This window comes from Taudactylus pleione, unplaced genomic scaffold (assembly GCF_031769625.1).
Source record: "Taudactylus pleione unplaced genomic scaffold, aTauple2 ptg000353l, whole genome shotgun sequence".
NCBI classification, from domain to species: Eukaryota; Metazoa; Chordata; class Amphibia; order Anura; family Myobatrachidae; genus Taudactylus; species Taudactylus pleione.
Genome location: NW_028284754.1, coordinates 1,416,078 through 1,436,837, shown reverse-complemented (window position 1 = coordinate 1,436,837; position 20,760 = coordinate 1,416,078). Strand labels below are relative to the sequence as shown.

At 40.9% G+C, this 20,760-nt stretch overlaps 1 protein-coding gene across 1 annotated transcript in view; it reads right to left on the bottom strand.

Annotated features, from left to right (window-relative positions):
* LOC148508605 (uncharacterized) overlaps positions 1–20,760 on the bottom strand; it is a 653,608-nt gene that overhangs the window by 5,023 nt on the left and 627,825 nt on the right. Inside the window, exons 26-30 of the mRNA XM_088444305.1 lie at positions 17,554–17,711; positions 17,040–17,285; positions 15,076–15,238; positions 12,261–12,339; positions 7,826–7,858 (exon numbers count right to left, since the gene is read on the bottom strand). Coding sequence (XP_088300431.1) covers positions 7,826–7,858; positions 12,261–12,339; positions 15,076–15,238; positions 17,040–17,285; positions 17,554–17,711 — 679 coding nt within the window. The remainder of the gene's footprint in view (positions 1–7,825; positions 7,859–12,260; positions 12,340–15,075; positions 15,239–17,039; positions 17,286–17,553; positions 17,712–20,760) is intronic.

The following is a 20,760-nucleotide window of genomic DNA, read 5'->3' as shown; positions in this document are numbered from 1 at the left end:
ACATTCTTGTCCACTGATACTAAATGCCCCGTAGGGGGCAAGGGTCTTCTGGCTTTCTTCTGTCACAAAGCTCTGGATTATCCTTTTATTTCCAGGGTTGGCTGAAGCTTTCCCTCATGAAGAGATTCATCAGCTCTCCCAAGAAAGAGAGAGCCTTAGATAACTTGGGAGGACACCAACCCATAAGAGTCTTTCTCCAAAAGCCCTCCAAAAATGTAAAACACACACATAAAATATAAATAGATGTGGTGAAAGGACAAAAATGAAAATTGAAAAGGGAAAATGTTCCCTCCTGAAAGTGCATAGTGCAAACAAAGTGCTGTTGTATATGCAAAGGTGCATGCCATCACCAGTGCAGTTTCAGACACCCTTGGCTTTGGCAGTAACAAGGGCACATAGCACCGTTGGCTTCAGACAGGCAGTATCTTGGCCAGAGGACCATGTGTTGGCCCATTAGCTACTGGGAGACAGTACAGTATACATAAGCATCTGTATTTGATCTCAGCCAAAAGGCTGTGAAATGATTTTTGTACATGTGGATGAAAAAAACAACACAGATTTGTCCTGTGAAGCATGAACCAAAATCAAGATTGGTGCATTTGTCATTATATATAATATATAAGGCTGATTAATAAGTCTGAATCATACCACAAAGAAGATGGCCTGGAAGGTCTAGGTAGAGGCTTAAATTATTAGATTAGATTATTAAAATTATACAAAGATTAGCAATAATTGCTTCAGAATACAAGTGATGTCAAAATGGTGGAGGTTTTTAGAGTCTTTGATAAGGGTTTTGCACTTGAGTGATTGCGGTAGTTATACTGTATTAACAATGATTACTATGCATAATCGATGTGCTGTGAAGAATGCTGAAAGCAACAAAATGATGAGTCTGTCTAAGTGATGGGAAACAGCTGTATTGTAGGCCACAGTTTTCCAGTGCCCCACCAGGCTGATCAATTCTGCTCAGCATTAACCTGCTCCCTCAGAAGGAGCTAGGATTTGTTTGCAGCATAAACCAATAACTTATATCAGCAAAGAGATCTCACTAGGAGCTTCATGCTCTGTCCAAAAATTGTGGCACCAATGGTTCAACGATGATGCTGCAGGTGTCAGATGTCCCAATAGAGGCTGAAGTGATGTCTGAGGTGCCTGACTTCCTCTGCAGAAGTAATCAGGAGATCTCCTCTAGAGGGATGAGAGGAGGACATACAAAACAAATTCCCATAGATGTTGAGTGCCTGGGCTGCAAAGGGCTTAGCATGAAGAAGAACTGCTGTTTATGGCAGGCAATACACCATCGAGGACCACCTCTCAGGTATCAGAAGGCAAGAAGCCCTGCTGTAGCAGTACAATATCTGTAGCACTGTGCAGTCAAACCCATGTTGCAGGGAGATAAGATGTAGACCTGTTCAATTCCTCTAGCTGCATGGATTGAGACAGATGGCCCACCAAATTTAAATTACAGTCACTGGTGAGTATATTTAAAAGAATTAAGTGTGGGTGATCTGAGAAAAACCCACAGATTATGAAAGATTCTAGTTTATTAGCACAGAGCTCGGCCAAAGTATGTCCCCATAACCTTTTTCTATTAACATATTAGCACATTTTAATTATTCTGAGATAGAGCTAAAGGGATGTAGTAGCCCTTGAATTGGTCTAAGGTACCTTTTGAGGCCTAGGTAATCCTTTGTCAGTCTCACATGACTTTGAGTGAGAATAAGATGCTCACCAGCTCGATTCCCCATTTGCAGCCTTGCAATGTAAAAACAGATGTGTCCTCTTGCATCATTGCTGCGTACGTGGCAAATCACACCATGCATGGTGCAAGGAGTGCAACCATGAGCGAATACGTGCACTGCATTTGCTCCCATGACTCCATAGGATTGCATGATGTGATCGCAGTGCACCCCATAGTGTACTGTAGCATTTGCTGCTGTGGGAAATCGCATGGTGTGATGTGTGCGCACGTTTGTAGCAAGATCGGCAAGGATGTAGGAGGACACATCTGTAACATCAGGACTGCTTTGGAGATATTAGCTGAGAGCAGATGCAATACTTGTATTGCTTCCACATAGGAAGCCTGTGTCTGCTCTCTCACTGCACTGACCAATGCATAGAAATCAGTGAAGCAGCAGAAGAAATACACAAGCTGCACCCTATGGATCTGTGCAAATACATTATACATTGTCTATATTAGCTGGCTAAGGGCCTGATTCAGAGATGGATGGAGCACACAAGCACACACAAGCGGCTGTGCAATTCTGTCCATTTAAAATGCAGATGCAGAAGGTCGTGTCACACACCTCCTTGCTGCATTTGCGTGATACCAGCACTGCAATTGAGGTCGCAGCCTGGGGTCACCATCGGTACAATTGTTACCATCGATCATGATTGTTGCCGATGTTCCTTCGGCCAGGCTGCGGGAGCTAAAGTTTCCCTCAGCCTGGCCAGGTCCTGGCAGCTTGCAAGACCAAGAAGTCTGCATGCACCCACGCAGACTCTGTCCTCGTCAGTCCCTTAAAACGGGGGTGACACACCCCCATTCCCGGAAACGCTGCCAGGGAACTCCAACGCTCCTCCTCCGAAATGCTGCAGCCTGTTAATCAGGCTGCAGATGGGAGACACTGCAAGCAGACTAACAGTCGGAGGGCTGTACATGCGTAGTACACCTTCCTCCAACCATCGGAGATGAGCACTAAACATCGGGTTAGCGTACATCTCTGAATTAAGCCCTAAGTCTTCTAAATTAACAGTGGCTTGTGTTGTGCATTAATATTTAGTATTGAATGTGAGTTAATTGATGTTGTCTGGGCTAAATTGCTGTTATTTATGCTGATTGTCAATATTGCCCATAATATAGAGGTATAGAAAAAAAAATTGGGGCTCATTATTTGTGAATAGATCATTACTATTGAGTTTGCATACAGATCAGTTTCGTACTATGAGGCATCAAAACATATGGAATAGAATACTGTACTAATTCTACAAAATTACTTATATGAGTTACTTATACTTGTATTTTATGAGCGACATCCACCTTTGTGATCAATAAATACACAAATTTCCCCATGGAGAAAGGTATATACTACAGTAGCGGTATATCTCTAACATATATATTGCTGAGGTATTTATTGGTCAAAATTTCTTATGTGTGGTGTTTTATCTTATACACTTTGGCACATGTAAAAGTTCTAATTCCTACAGTTAAGTGCAGAGCTCCTTTTAGTGACCTTGCCCGGAATATTGCTAAAAATTGTTGAGAAATTTTCACATTGAGTAAGGACTCTACTAATTCTAAGCAGATATCATTTCACTATCAGAGATTTTTTTGGTTATATATCACTATTACTATATGGAAAAATAAATAAAAACACGCACAATTATCAATTTGTTTTCTATGTTTATAAATTACTACAATATTAATCATTTATTAAGCACATCATAAGTAATTACCGTATGGGACATGTTTTCATCCCTAGTCTCTCTTTAACGAGAATATTGTTTATATTTAGGGGTTTTTATATGTTTGTCTACCTTTGTACTTTTGAAATCATATTATTTGTTTAAAAATAAAAGTTAAGTTTTAATATTTACAATTGTCACAAGTGTGTCCTACAAAGAATCTTCTGTTTGTTTGTTAAACTTACATTTGCAGACAGAAAATCGGAATATTCCATATTTTGGAATATTTGCATAATATAATGAAATATCTTGGGCAAGGGACCCAAATCTAAGCACAGTATGCTTTTATGTTCTATATACACCTTATACACACATCCTGCAGGTAATTTTATACAATATTTTCAATAATTTTGTGGCTAAAACAAAGTTTGTGTACATACATGAAATTCATTTATGTTTCATATACAACTTATACACAAAGCCTGAAGGTAATTGTATACAATATTTGTAATAATTTGTGCTAGTTTAAACGAGGTTAATATACATTGACCCATCAAAAAACAAAGGTTTCACTATCTCAGTCATGCTAAAAAAAATCCTTATTTCGGAATATACCGTATTTCGGAACATTTGGATATGGGAGACTCAACCTGTACAATCTACAATATGCGTCTTCCCTCCTCTTTGTTGCAGTCGCGCCAAACAGCCCCTCTCAGCATGCATGGTCCCATAAGCACCGGGAATCTTTTTGTATCTTTTTTTTGCTTAAAATGCATCTAATTCACAATACGTAGCAACTAGGACACATCAGAAGACTGTGTGTATTTGATAATGTAAGTGACACTTGTACATATGTGTGCGACCGAGTCTATCAATCAGCATACAAAGTGCTATGATGCAGCAGCTTTTTTCTACACCAACAGGGGTATTCAATTTGGAGCAAAAATTGATGATAACGTCATTTTTGCCGATTTCAATTATCCCCGTATTCAGTTTCAAAGACTTTTCGCAGGTTTGAAAAGTCTTTGAAAAAAAACGGGGATAACTTTTCACCACTGAATAGGTGGCGAAAAAAAGTGCAGAATTGGGGTTTAGGGGTGCAAACTTAAAAAAAATAGCCTGCAACCCTGGGAATGTCATTTAAAAATAAACTTTGTCAAAAAAAGTAAAAAAAAAATATTAGGGACACCCCAAAAAAATTATTTAAAAATTGTGGTGAAATTTTTTTTTTTAAAAGTGTTTAAAAATAGGGAAATAGGTTCAGGGCTAGTCTGCAAGTATGCGGCAGGTGTTTTCTAGAATAGATTATTAGCGGCAGGTGCATTTTTGCAGAATTTTTTTAAAATTACTATAGGGACATAAAAATATGCCATTTTCATGTACCCCAAATTTGATGGGACCACTTAAAAAATGAAAAAAATAACCTAAGTGCTCTTCTGCATCACTTATGCAATATTGGAAAAACAACACCTGCCGCGGCTATTTAAAACCCTGACTTTCATTTGCAGGCTAAAACGAGGGTACCCATAGTGATCCCCCATGTTTTGACAGTTTTAGGGGGTCCTACAGTTTATTCCAGGTAAATCCCGTTTATTTTCGCCGATCCTATTTCGCCGGCTCCAGTTTTCGTAGCTTTTAATTGAATACGGCGATACTTTGTCCCAGGAAAATCAGCGATGTGAAGCGAAAAGTCCAGCACAGATTGAGTACCCCTGCAAGTTCCATTAACAGACTTAGATGCACACAGATATACAAGTGTCACATATCTAATTAATCAGCACAGTCTGCGGGTGCGTCCTTGATGCATGGTATTGCAAATTAGATGCATTTCCTGCAAAAAAAAGAAAACCAATGCTAGCAGAGTAGCACGGGACCTAGTGGCTCACTCACACCAGGCATATCGCACTGCGTGCCATATTGAGGCTAGACACATCTGTAAATGTCCTGGTGATAAAGTAACCATAATTGAATTAATATAAAGATTGGCTCTAACTCAAACAAATCTGCTAAGGATTTCCTGACTTTGTTAACAAGCTAGTAGAAAACTTGGCCTGGCTCTTAGGGCCTGATTCAGACCCGCTCGCGAGCGCTGAGCGCTTGCAAGCGGGTCGATGTTGCCCAAGTGCGCATGCGTGAGACCCTGATAGCGATGGGGAAGCGGTCGCTCCGGGTCTCGCACCAAAGGGGGAGTGCTGTCGATGGTGCGTGACAGCACGGCCCTTTGCTCGGCGTGCCGGGGGCATGGCTGGTCAGACGGAGGCGTTCCCGTGGGAACTACTACCGTCTGGGTCCGGCCCCACTGACATTACTAGTGATGTCAGTGGGAGTGTTTTTGGCTCTGATAGAGCCAAAAGCACTCCAGGGCCAACAAGCCCGATGGTCGTGATGGTTTTGACCATCGCGACCATCTTTTTGGCCGCTTGCATAAGCTGTGGGTGGTCACCCACAGCTAAGCGAATGGCCAGGAGGCCGCTCCAATATTAGGTAGGACGGCCCTGATTCAGAGCGAGCGTTCTTATCAGAGCGTCCGGCTCTGAATCAGGCTCTTAGTTCACTCATCTGTGCTACAGTATATACTTTAACCAAAAGGGCTTCCTATGCTTATAACAATTCAAAATAAGTTATCTTGTGAGTCATAGGAATTTACATCATATTGACCTGTGAGGGGCCAGAGTGTTAAAAGCAAAAAAAAAAAAAACTCACCATATCATTATATCAATTTTCTCTATACTAGGTAAAATACTTTTGAGTATATCACTGGAATGCTTTTAAAGTCTTATAAGCCTATCTTACAATGTTGCAATGAAAGACATTTTTAGTCATCATATATTTTTCAGCAGCATTTAGTATAAGCAACCTGCATATGGATTTTACACAGCTAGTTCAATTTGTATATTCTAGCTACATTAATTTTCAAAATAGATCATTATATTTAATTCATTTATACTTTGGCACCAAAAAAGTATTTATCAAACAGTTTTAGACATGTGAATGTTTTTTCAAAGGAACCTTAATGTGTCAAACGTGCCCTCAGGGCCATGTTACACTATCCTTATTGTCACCTTCTGTGTTTTCCACTAAGTTTTTTTACACCTACCAAGTACAGTTGTTTAATATTGTTGACCTTGGTTATGATGAAAGAAAGTGTACCCCCACACAGTGAATGGAGTTTAATATATATATATTGTGATAGGATCACTGGTAAAGTGGTCTGTGGCAGGTACATTTGTCCCAGATTCCTGTCTTTTGTGTTTTAAACACCCAGGAGAAAGTCTGCAGTGTAGCAGGCTTGAGTTTCGGCTTTTTGAAAAGCCGGTTTTTGACCTGGGGGTTGTGGGTGAGAGGAGAGGGAGGGCTCCACCCACGGCCACTCCAGGTTTTGGATCTTGCAGCCTGGTAACAGGCTTGTTAAGCTTTCCTCCTGAGAGTGGCCAATATAAGCCTAGTGTGTTGAGGGCTGATTGTCTCACCTGGGAGAGCTGACAGGGAGTTTGCTCAGAGACACTTGGAAAACCTATTTGTGAGTACTGTGCTGTGCTTTGTTGCTGGCGAGGGCATTATGCCCTGCCAGGTTCTGGTAGTGAGGGAACTACCTGTGAAGTTAGTGCCCCGACAGGACTAGGATTTATATTTATGTTTTCTTTATATTTCTGTCATTGTACAATAAAGACTGGCGCCGACCAGCTTGTACTTGCATCCAGACTGGGGTGCTGCTTCCCTGCTGCTGTGTGTGTGTGTAAGGAAGGAGTCCTCTCTGTAGTATTAAGTGCAGCACCCGGCTCCTGACACTGTGAGGGAGCTGGCATTGCAACACAATGCAGTCAGCACCCCCTGCACCCCTCCCAGTAATATAAAAAAAATGGGATGAGAGGGATTGGGCCGCAAGGCCACGCCCCATCCCATGAGGCCATGCCCCTTTGCACGGGGCCACACCCCCTTTTCAGGGGGTCATGCAGCTGCGCCACGCTCACAATGTCCCTCCCCGCACCTGGTGACACCGCGGGGAGGGTCGGCACTGACTGTACTTCCTTTCTTCTGGATAAATTGAGAATATTAGATCTACAGTATGTTTATTAATAAATCAGTAGTTAAATAGTGCTATGACAATGAAGATGAAACACTTTGTCTGGATGGTAAAAAACATGGCAATAAAGCACAGCAGCAAACCAAATAATAATGTCAAGTATTTAGCATAAAATGCAGCATGGCATGTCTTGAAATAAAAAACAAAATGAATACTGTGTGAAAGCAGGGTGGAAAGTGTAATAGTTCTATTATCCACCTTTAAAAATAAAATTGAATTTAAAACTGTCATAAATCAGAATAGACCAGTATTTGATGAAATTTGGTCCAACAACATTGATACGCTGAATGGCATAATTACAGTTATTATTGTTAAAATGTAAATAGACATTCTTACCAACATAGCCAGAAGATGACAAAGAAGATGAATCTGAAAAACATACAATACATTTTAATAATAAAGCAATAATCTTTTGTAAGAGTGAAAAGAAATATGTAACAGTTTAGAAAATGCTACAAACCATTTAAGTAACCACAGTTAATCACAGGAATGAACATACATTAATCTTCCGACTTCTCATAAAAACAGCATGTATTGCCTTGTGGACAATGGCCCTCATTCAGAGCCGTTCGCTATTTGCGGTCGTTCGTTCAAAAACAAGGGGTGGCTATTCAAATGATCCGTACGCACATTGCAGTCTGTTCACACCTCTAAGTCTGAACGAGCGAGCAAAACATACGCTCGTTTATTTGTTAAAAACGCCCCCTGGCCGCTCGCACCATACGTCATATCCGCTATTTATTAGATTAATCGAGTACATCGACCAGCGTATGAACTGCTCGCTATTCTTGTGGTTGGTGTTTGCTACCACAAATTTGCGAGCAGTTCTGGCTATAAAATAACCCAGTGACGTGGTCAATGACGCTGCTGTATTAATTATGCACTCCCTTAAAACGCCCGTTTTGACCTTTAAGCACGCCTGCGTTCGGATCTCCACTCCCCGTTTTCAAGCACCTTCCCCTGTTACCACCCACATACGCCTCATTCTGTCACTCAAAATAGCAGGCCCTCGCTATATTGCGTACCAACGATTTTCGGCCGCACTGACTGGTTCGCGCATGCGTACTAAAATCCGTACGCATGCGCAGATGTGCAAACATCGCTCGGAACGAGCGTACTGCCGCTAACGAGCGGCTCTGAATGAGGGCCAATGTCTTGTAGAACAGCTTTACTTCATACTGTACCTCCTGCCCCTATGAGCAAGGTTGTTATATTCTATATTTCATTACTGACACCTTTACTTGGCTAATTTGGTTTTATTTAGTCACAAATCAGTGTAATCCTGACCATGACCCAGCAAATGTCTATGACAAACTTTTAACCAATGTGTCATGTGGAAAATACAATTGATCATGTATATCACACCAGGAATCTCCATTAGTAATCATGCCATATAGCACTGCAGAAAGTGTGGCATTAAAAGGTTTCTCCCACAAAGTTTCAGCCAGCTTCACTTATCTCTGTTTAACATTAGTGTTTTATATTTAATTGTAAATTTCCTATCAGTGTGTGCACAGGCTACATGAGTGTGCCTCCTCACTTGTTTCCCCCCTCTGTATAATCTATCTCAAATGGTGTGGTGGTTGGGCAAGTCCCAGGGCACCACCTTATCTGTCCCCATTTTAACCCACAACTGCCATTTCCTCCAGTTATTTTGGTTCCTCCCTCTCGGTGTCCCTGAGAACATGGCTTTAAACTTTCTAATATTACATAAAATATAATGGAAATATTCACACTTTGTATTTAAACATCAAAAATACCAAGTTAAGAACATCAAGTGGAGAAGGTGCCCAAAGCAACCAATCAGCTTCTAGCTGCCATTTATATAGCACAGTCTACCTACCCTCCAACATCACTCCTTTCACCAAGAACACAATGCTCTGCTCCTGGACTTCCCACCTAATTTATGATTGCAGTCACCTGTGTTGAACTAGTTAATTGATGAGACAGGTGTTTCAACACAGGTGGCTGCAATCATAAATTAGCTGGGAAGTCTAGGAGTAGAGCATTTTGTACCTTGTGGAACGGGTCATGTTAAACGGTCTGAGTGTATAAAATAACATAAGTTGACTGGTTGCTATAGGCAACTTCCCCACTTTATCTCTCTCGAAGGTCTGATACATCTTCCCCCTAAGTCTCAATACAAAAGCATCACATCTCTCCCAGGAAAGGGTGCATAGCTGGGCCAGCTGCAGGTGAAGAAGCACCCTGTGCCATTATAGGTTGGCACCCCCAGGCCCCCAGACAAAAAGGGGGCATGGTCTTTGTCTGTAGGTCACACCCTTAGATGGCACCATTTTGGGAGTGTGTCCATATGGCACACATCACATTTTATGTCATGCTGGGGACGAGCTGAGCACTCCATCAGCACCTGGGCTGCCCCCAGCCATCTCCCTGCACTGAATGGAAGCCGCACACATCCTTTTAGCTTCACTGGCACTGCTGCTCTCTGCTTAGCAAAGCAGAGCTGCGGAGGTGCATGTCCCCAACCTCTCAACCACCTGCGGGACACTTCAGCCCATGGGTGCAACAGCAGGACAGTCCCTGAAAAACTGGACTATACTGCTAAAATTGGGACATTTGGAAGGACTGTGTCTCTATGAAATGGCATCCCTGTTCGACCGCACTGATTGAACACCGCTAAAGCCAGCCCTGTAAAGTAGATATGAGGATAGATAGATTTATAGATAGATAAATAGATAGAGGTGCCAGATGTCCAGCAAAGGGGGCATAGCCATGCCCCCAATATCCAGGGGTGCCGAGAAGGGGGTAGCAGGTACTAATTACCTGTGCTTGATGAAGGGGCCTGGCGGGGCATGGTTCTGGTGCACCCCCTCCCTCTTACATCACAGCACATGCTGCTGTATGCTGGGCTGCACTGGGAGACTGCTTGCGGCTGCTAAGCAGCAGCCACAGCAGTCTCCTATGCCTGTGGGGGGATCGATCACACTGATCACGCCTACCTTTGGCCATGTCCCGGGCTGAGGGGCTCACAGCATTCCCCTTCTCAGCATTGTGCAGAATGTGACTATAGATGCTATTGGGGAAACCCTGCAATAAGCAGATATGTACTGTTGAGGGAGACAACAGACATACGCATTGATAAAAAGCAATATGAATAAATTACTGCGCACACTAGGAGCCACAAAATGACTATGGGTCTGATTGAGCAAGGAACGTTGGTGAGAGAACTGCTGCGAGAATATGCTAATCAGTACATACACACGGCTACCGCAGCATAAGATGCAGACACAAAGCACTACATAATGCCGACCACTTCCCTTTACTAAAAGCTTGAGTGGTCCGCAAGTAGGTGGAAACATCGGTAACATTGAGAACCATTGGACCCATATGCACAATAGTGATTGACCTGATCTTGCGTAGAACTTTGGCCACTTTCTGTGTGCATCGAGTCCATCTGGCTGCATATGACACTGATCTGTCTTAATTATGCATGACCCTCTAATGGCGTCCAAACGCACAGGCACGCCTGCATTCATCCAACCACCCCCGGTCACCACCCACAAATGCACTTCCTGTCAATCAACATTGGAGGGGTCTCCATGCTCACTGCATATGCCCTGCAAACACCTACCCAGCCGCACTGACTGGTTCGTGAATGCGCAATGCAATGCATACGCAGAATGAAAACAACGGTCGGCTCTGTGCGTTCTCTCACCTGCATTCCTCGCTGAATTAAGCTCTATGTTCACTGTATGGCACTTACCATACAATCAATTCAATATACAAAAACAAAAAAGAACATAGGGCCTGATTCAGAGCCGGACGCTATTTGTGCTCGCTCGTCCAGAAAAAGGGGCTGGCTATTTAAATTAATCATTCGCTATTTGCGGTCTGTTCACGCCTCTATGTCTGAATGAGCGAACAAAACATGCAAACGTAATTTTGAAACAAACGCCCCCTGGCCGCTCGTATCATACGTCATGTCCGCTATATATTAGATTAATCGAGTACATCGGATGGCTCGCTATTCTTGTGGTTGGTTTTTCCTACCACAATCATGCGAGCAGTTCTAACTATAAAACAACCAAGTGACGTGGTCGATGACGCTGCTGTAGTAATTATGCACACCCTTAAAACACCCGTTTTGACCTTTAGGCATGCCTGCGTTCTGATCTCCACTCCCCGTTTTCAAGCACCTTCCCCTGTTACCTCCCACATACGCCTCATTCTGTCACTCAAAATAGCAGGCATTCGCTATTTAGCGAGCACACGATTTTTGTCCGCACTGACTGGTTTGCGCATGTGTATTAAAATCCGTATGCATGTGCAGTTGTGCGAACATCGATCGGAACAAACGAGCGGCCGCTTACGAGCGGCTCTGAATCAGGCCCATAGTTACTTATTTCGCATTGGCTGCACTCAGTGCAAAGAAGGAAGTGGTGGTGGTCACAGAGAAAGATGTGGCCAGTACACTGATGTTTTCTGATCTATGCATGCGCAGAAGCTGTACTGCGCATTTACAGATCAGGTCCTGTGACAACGGTCACAGTGTACCAAAAGCCACAGCATGGTTGACATGCTGCTGGCATTTGGAGGTGGCGGCAGGGAGCATTGCAGAAAATGGGTACATGTATATTACTTAATTTTATTTTTTATTTTTTCCCTCTATTGTCGGATAATAAAACAATTGGTATTTGTGTTTGGTACCGTATATAACTCCATTTCATATTTTTAATTAAATATCCATTTTAAGTCAATGACGTCTTACAAAGTAGGACATTTATTTTCTTGCAGCTTGGAAACATACCTTTACGAATTATTGGACCCACTTTCATATCATAGCTTTGGTCTGTTGATGCACTTCGGGACCCAATTCCAGAGCATGACTGTAATAGAAATGTATATCTAGATTCAATATCTTAATAAATAATAAATGCTACAGTATACCCTAACGACAACATCAATATTTCCATTTTTGCTATATGTTGACCAAAGTATTAATTGTGCAAGTACATTTTATTAAAATATTTACAGTTCTTGTATAATTGCATTTCAATTTACTTAAATTCTGTGCATATCAAATAAAGTAGTGACATAGTACTGTTTTTCAGTAAAATTAGGAAATGTAAGGGTCAGATTACTTTTAGTATATATTATACTACTATGCTTCTGAGTGCAAGCCGCTTTGATATTGTAAACTGTAATTGTATAACCACTGGTGTGGTTAACCACTTAAATGATATATTATTTTCATCAAAACCGCACGGAAATTGTCGGGTTTTTAAAAAAAAGTAATTATATTTAAAAAGTATTTTTAAAAATATATTTAAATATTTAATTTTAAAAAATATACCTAGGGGGTGTTTGAAAATTCACTTCCCACCCTACATGAAAAATATCCCCCTCAGTGTCAAAAAATCAAAAGCAATATAAACCCCCATCCGCCTAGAAGTAATAGGTCCACTGGCAGAGCCCCCAACCCTTACCCCCAGTTCAGTATTGTCCCTCCCAATGTAATACTATATATAGTCATAGTATATATATATATATATATATATATATATATATATCCAAAAAAATGGACCGGCACTCGTTGGTTGCTCAAAACCAACTTGACTAGCTCAGGTGCCTTCATCCAAGGTGAGTGATACATCCAAATATAGCAAGCATAATTCAGCGGCACTCTGAGACTTGTAATACTCATGAATCAAGCAAACTCTTTAATGTCATTATATATATATAAACTGTAGAGAATGGCACTCACCAGGCTTTAAGAAAGAATTAGTCCAGCTTTATTCTAATAGTTACATAGATGAGGTACTTATCTATCTAACTATTAGAATAAAGCTGGACTAACTTTCTCTTAAAGTCTAGTGAGTGCCCCTCTCTACAATTCTACATTATTGGTGGAGTCTTGGCACGCCATCTTCTTTGGGGGACACCCCAGCCGCTGCTGTGGATAACATTTGATGAGAGTGCGACCTTTCCTTGATAAATATATATATATATATATATATATATATAAAAATATATATCCACAATCTAGTCTGGCACTCAGCTGGTCTCTGCATACCTACAACTTGCCCCTGGTGCCTTCCTTAAGGAGATATGTAACCCCCCAATATGCAGAATGGAAGTCAGACAACACTCCAGAGACTTGTACCTTACTGAAAAAAACATGTTTTAATATATCAACAATTCAGGGCTCACAACCCCCTCTTCAGGTGTGTAACATGAACAGGGGGCTGTGAGCCCCATAACATTGATATATTAAAACAAGTTTTTTTCACTGAGCCACAAGTTTCTGGATTGCCACCTGTCTTCAATTTTTATTTATTTATGTCTGCCCCAAACAAAAAATATTTTAACATTCATCATTTCCCCCTGCTCCTAGCTCCACCTCCTCACATTTTCAATGAAGAGCGCAGAGGAGCTTGGTGCAGGGGGGACTGATCATCAGTCCACCCAGCTTTAGCTGATGCACATGCAGATATCAGCATACCGTAGATTGGAGAAGAACTATGTACTTCTCCTCACTTAGTAACTGTAGGGGGATTGGAGCAGAAGGAGGAGATCCATTCTGCACTTGTGCAGAATAGATTTCCTCTACAGAAGCTGGGGGACAGACCGGCTGATGTGGTAGAATATAATGCCACTTGCCAGAGGGAGCACTACTGGCTCTGGTCTCATTACAAACAACTACACCAGTTCAGTGGTTAGATATGCTGGCAATGGAAATATATCATTGTGCATTACACAGTACAATATGAAACAATGGTAGGAATATAAATATTTTACCCTAGAACTTAGCTAAATACTGCTGTATTTTATATGCCTGTTGGAATTTAAACTTCTAGGATAAGTTAGAATACATTTAGGAGCAAGTATTAAAAATTATAACAGTGGTCACCATTTTATGGTCTAATTTATGTAGTCCTCTAACACTTAAGGTGTGAAGATTTGGAGTTGCTGATTTATAATAGTGATTTTCTGGTTGGGAGGGCTCTTGCTTCTTTGGAAGTCCCTCCCCCTCTCTTATTATGATTGTCAGCTTTATTGTTTTGTAGGAAAGATTGGTAACAATGTTGTAGGTCTTTGGGTGCTCTCCCTGCCAATACATGGCTTTAGGTTGATTCTGCAATACTGTCAGTTGGCCCCAATCTAAACCTTATGTTTTGGTGATGGGCAGGCAGTTGGCCACTATCTAGGTATTGCGTTGCTGACAATGGGTTGGCAGTTGGTCCCCATCTAAGCCTTGAGTTGTTGGTTATGGGCTGGCAGTTGGCCCCATCTAAGCTATGAGTTATTGGTGATTAGCAAGCAGTTTTCTCCCATCTAATCCTTGAGTTGTTGGTGATGGGCTGGCATTTGCTCCAATCTACACCTTTTTTTTGGATAATTTGGCAAGATGTCTACATAGCATGTAGGGAGTGGGACATTCTTTTTTTGCACCATACCTTTTCCCTTCGTTCATTAAATAATTAACTAATGCTGAGCCTTTTACCCACCAATATGTCTTTTAATGTAAATATGTTTTTTTCATCTGTTCACCTAGTGTAGAAATGTAGACTAACATCTGCTGATAGAAAGTTTGATAGTAAAATTATGTAATTTACACTTACAGGTGCACACAATCCAGTGCTAATTTTACATAGACTTATAGTGCAGTGCATGTAGATATAGTTATAATCTCCAACAAATGAAAACACTTGCACAGAAAATCGACCTTTCCTTGACACACCATTTTCTAACACACTGATAGTTGAGTCTTGTCTGTTAGGGCAGCTAAAATAGGGAAATAAAATGCAAGGCAATAAATAGACTATATTACATATACTTATAACAAAATGTAACATGTACAGCATTAAAATACAGAAGAGAAAGAATTATTAATTAACTGACAAGCATCTCAACACTACTGGTTATGGTTAGTATGTAAGGTGCAGGAGATAGAGAGAGACAGAAGATATCTTCATCAGGGTTCAAACACATCATGATAAGAACAAGATGAGAGGACAGGAAACTGTCTAATGTATATAGCTGCGTTGTTTGCATTGTCTGCATTGTATTTGAAGAAAAAGGCTCTAAAACACACATAAACATAGCTGTATTTGATGCTATGGAAAGAAATTGTGAATAATACTAATCAGAAAAATTACTAAACATATGAATAGGAAATAGAGACACAGAGCAAGTAATTTTTATTTGCTACAAAATTAGTAAGCTATTGAGGAAGCTATTCAGGAAGAAAAATAGTAGATACTATAGGTGAACATAGGGTTAGAACAGGGGGTCCCAACACAGCCCATGAGTCATGGCAACTTTATGGGCATGCCAGATCAGACCTAAACTATTTATGGTTTGGTCTACAGGTCACTGTCTGGCCTACTAAAAGCAATGCACCTGTAACAGGTGACTGCAAACACACACTTCATATAAAAGGCATGTGGGGAGGTCTGAAAGTGATATAAAAGGCATGTTGGGAGGTCTGTCTATGTTGTCTATGGCACTGGCCACATGTCACTAGTCACACCTTTCTGCAATAGGCCCTCAATCATTTTCAGCCCCAGGCCCATGTGACCCTTAATCTGGCCTATATAGCTCAACACTACTTATCAGCAACCCAGCCCTCTAGGAAGCGGACAATAATAAGATAAGTATTAACACCTAGAGAGTTTCAGTCCAATGATGAATATGACAAGAGATCTCTTGATACCATTGGCTGAGATAACCAGTGTTAAAATGTAAAAATCTAGTATAAAACCTTTGTCAATAAAATGTGGCACAAACCACTTATAGCCCATGATTGTTATTGCATGGTTTTACTTGTAAAAGTATAAGAACCAGAATAGGCATGTACAGATGGCGGAACAGGGAGTGCCACTTTGGCACTTGCCCTTCCACTGGGTCATGTACTCTCCCATCCCATGCACATTCTGTACACAACTCACCTGGGCAGTCAGGAGAGTGCAGGTGAGTAGTGTACTTTATGTCCAGGAGGGAGTAGTGAGTGGGGTAGTCCATGACCCAGCAGAGGGGCAAGTGCCAAAGCGTCACCCCTTGTGTCACTTCTACACATGCCAATGAGCACCAGCATCCATATTAGCACATCATGTGCTTTCACTACCTGCTGTATAATAAATAAAATAAATAGTACCCTGCTTACAACAAAATATTTGTTAATGCCCACCTACTTACTACACAAGCTGACCAGACAATCAGGAACAGTCTCTTATCCATGATGGAACAGTGTAAGACACTGCTCCTGTTTGGCTTCCTGGCTATTAAGTAGGCAGACTCACCTGAGATGAACTTATTTTGCATCTGGTGCTCTTTTTGAGTGGTCCTAAGCCCCCAGAGGAAACACAATCAAACATGGGGAGAACATAATAACGCCACAGATAAGGGCACTAATAGCATGAATGCACAGATAAGAACATGTCACTAAACATCATGTATTGAACAATTATAAATTTGATTTGCAATATATGCTTTGTTACAGAATAGTATCGCCAACTTATGGAAATATTAGTTGTTGCATTTTTGTTGCATCTGTTTAATTTAAGCATTTACTTTTTGTCTGTACCTGTCTGCGATTATGAAATATTTTAAAGAATCATTAGGGTCTCCTGACGGTGTTGCATAGCAATTCTTCATCACCACGGCATACCGTGACACATCTCCTCCTTGATAAAAAACACCGACGTATAGAAAAGATGCAGTTGACAGCAAAACCGCAGGTCCTTCATATGGGATCGTAAAGGTGCTGTCTATATAAAGAGACATGAATGCCTGAAATTGTCCATCTCCTCCAATGCTGATATTTGTGGTACTATAAAAATATTGAGACATATTTCTGTTACAAAATATTAAAGAAAAACATTTTTGCATTACAATTTTAGGAATATTATCAGTGCCAAAATCACCAAAGGACTTCTGGCCAAGAATATTTTATTTATGGAAAGTGGGCTTTTGAAATGTTCCCAAGATATTATATATATATATATATATATATATATATATATATTACAAGCCTATACCAAGAAGAATGTACAAGGGAAATAGTGATTTGAAGAAAGGAGATGTGGCAATTGATTTACCTCAATATTGGATTCACAGCTGTATTCAAACTGATCAGCATGTCAAGCGGATATGCACAATACATGTCTACATTTATTTCATGATTTCTTGTGATTATTCCAATAGAGTTAAAAGAAATATGTAGATGGTTTTCATATATTGCATGTGTTCTATTTACCTGCAGAAAAATCCCAAATTTTTTTTTAGAAAACACTTAGAATATTATATAAGAAAACAGTCAATGAGGCTTTTTAAGCAGTGTGAAGACATGTCCATGATTATACATTAAACAAAGACATTGCAACAAAAAATATTATGGTTTTTATACTTCAACAAAGATTCAAACAACACAAATAAAATAAACCTTACTCTCTATTGTAATCTACTCCTTCAGAATATATATATATATATATAAAAATCTGTAAATTAAAAAACAGAAAACTCAGCACTCACCATTGTTAAATCACTCACAATAATAAATAAATAATGGGGTTTGGTTCATGGATTGATCAATGCATTTAAGCTTGCATCCCTCATCACGGGACCCCATTTCATCATTTGCTTGCCGAATCCTGTCCAAGGAGTGCTGCGCTGTCCGTCCAGTGGTGTGCTGTCCTGTCCATACAGGGGTGTGTTGTTGTGCTGTCCATTCAGGGGTGTGCTGTGTTGTCCATCCAGGGGTGTGCTGGATAATGCAGGGGGACCCTACTAATTTTTCTGCCTGTATTTCCAGAACCAGGACCATATTAAAGCCCATTGTTGGTTGCGCAAAGTATGGGGGACCCCTACATCATTTGTAGCCTGTATTTTGGCAATTAGGGCTGGTTCTGACTAGCACAGTGCTGGATGTGCTTTGGGGGAGGGGGCATATCTTTTTTAAGTTAAACATTACATTTTTAACATAGATGCATAGACGGATCTCACTGAAGTGTCTATGCATATGTGACTTATTGATTTTATTTTTTCAGGTGAATTCCCAGTACCATTGAACCCTCTGTTGCCCACCTTTGCCCTTGTGCATGGCCCTACTGCTGCCACTGCACTGCACCCCTGCTGCTGCCACTACCCTGCCAGCCTACAGCCCGCCCCTGCAGCCGTCTCTCACTCTCCACCTCCGAAACCACCTCCTCTGTGCCGACCCCTCTTCCACCTGTGCTAGTGTACAATTTTGTTGCCATTCTCCCCTGCAGGTGGCACGTTTTGCTCCTCTAAACCCTGAGAGTTAATAAGTTTTAAAAAATCAATGAGATTCCATAGACAATAACCCTTACAGTTTAACATGTCCCATAAAAGCTTCTTAGACATGATCTGAATTTTCACAAAAACTACTGAATTTCTGCCACTCAAACTTAAAAAAGCAATGAAATGCTGATCATTAAGGCTGATGCCTTAATGGTTGTGTTCCTTGCTCAATACAGATATGGTAAACCATCACACCCTGTGGTTAACTACAGTATCAGCACTCTCACAGAGTGAGATTGCTGTCACTCACAAAATGGTGGAGCTGCTAATTCACACAATTGTGTGCTTAGTGGAATACACACACATATATATAATTCCATAAGGTTTTTTATCTATGAAAAAAAAATATATATATATATAGAAACCATATGCAGAGGTCCGGCTCTCCCTTTACAGCGTGAATAGGCCGGGTGCCCGCAAGTAAATAAATAATATACTTCACCGAGAGATGCAGCACTCCTGGCACGGAATAATCACAAATGTGTCAACGTAATAGACTATTACATTGACGCATTTGTGATTATTCCGTGCCAGGAGTGCTGCATCTCTCGGTGAAGTATATATATATATATATATATATATATATATATATCTATCTCAATTGTATTTCTTAATAAAAAGAAAAAAAATATATATATATTTTTTTTTTTCATCGACCAAAAATCTTACAATTTTATATGTCCCATTAAGGCTTCTTAGACATATATATATATTAGGCATGAGTGGGTCCAGTTCCCTGAGAACCGAACCCACCCAAACAAGGAGCTCCTTGGATCTCTCCTCCTGCCCCGGATCCGTAATCGAGGCAAAACCTCGCAATCGTCTTGTTGGATTGCAAAAGTTTTGCCTTGAGCGGCCATTTTTAAAAATGCCATTGCCTTCAATGGGCAAAGGGCTGATTGGCTAACAGAGCCATCTGTCACGGCTCTCAGCCAATCAGCGTTAGGGTGCTATTTGCATATAGTATGGACCCGCAAGATCCATGCTACATGCATCTGTGATGGACACAAAGTGCTGCTGTGTATTTCAATGACACAGATGCACGCACGGAGCACGAGATCCATGCTACTTGCATCTGTGTCATTGACACAGAGTAATTCACACAAGAAATAGCAGTCAGCGCTCACAGAAAAAGGCAATGTTACCACTAGCTGCTTACTCGGGAAGTGTCCTAACCTTCCCTAATGGCAAGAAATACAAGAAAAAGAGAGAAAAGCGCTCCGTGGTAGGGGAGTTTTAAAGTATAAGGGTATGTGTGTGAATCTGTATAAGATCTAATTATTGATATTTTAATGGTCGAGGTATTCTATGTGTGGTCTTTTATGTGGATAAATGAATTGCAACCGGTGGGCAATAACTTGAGGCTGGATGTTGAGGATGAGCGGGGAATTAGTCCAAAGGTGAAAAACCCACATACAGTTCCAGTACAACACCCAGCCTCCAGTTTTTGTCTACCTGTATTGGTCAGCCATACTGACATTAACTAATTTGAGTGTACAAGGATACCTGGTCCCAGCTTCCTGTATACAATAAGGCCATCATCACATCATTTTTTGTCTTATAACATCAAGCCAACAGTTTTTGCCCACCTGCTATAGCCAGATGGACTGACGGTTTTAATCACATAAGACATTGTGGGTTTTTCACCTTTGGACTAATTCCCCGCTCATCCTCAACAACCAGCCTCAAGTTATTTCCCACCTGTTGCAATTCATTTATCCACATAAAAGACCACACATAGAATACCACGACCATTAAAATATCAATAATTAGATCTTATACAGATTCACACATATACCCTTTAATACTCCCCTACCACAGAGCGCTTTTCTCTCTTTTTCTTGTATTGATTGACACAGAGCACTGATGGGTCCGTGAGTCTTGTCTGTGCTGCCGCTTTAAAAAAAAAAAATTAGTGCCCACACCCCAAAAGAGTAACCAGCCCAGAGCTTTAGTGACCCAGTGCTGGCTGTACTTAAATACAG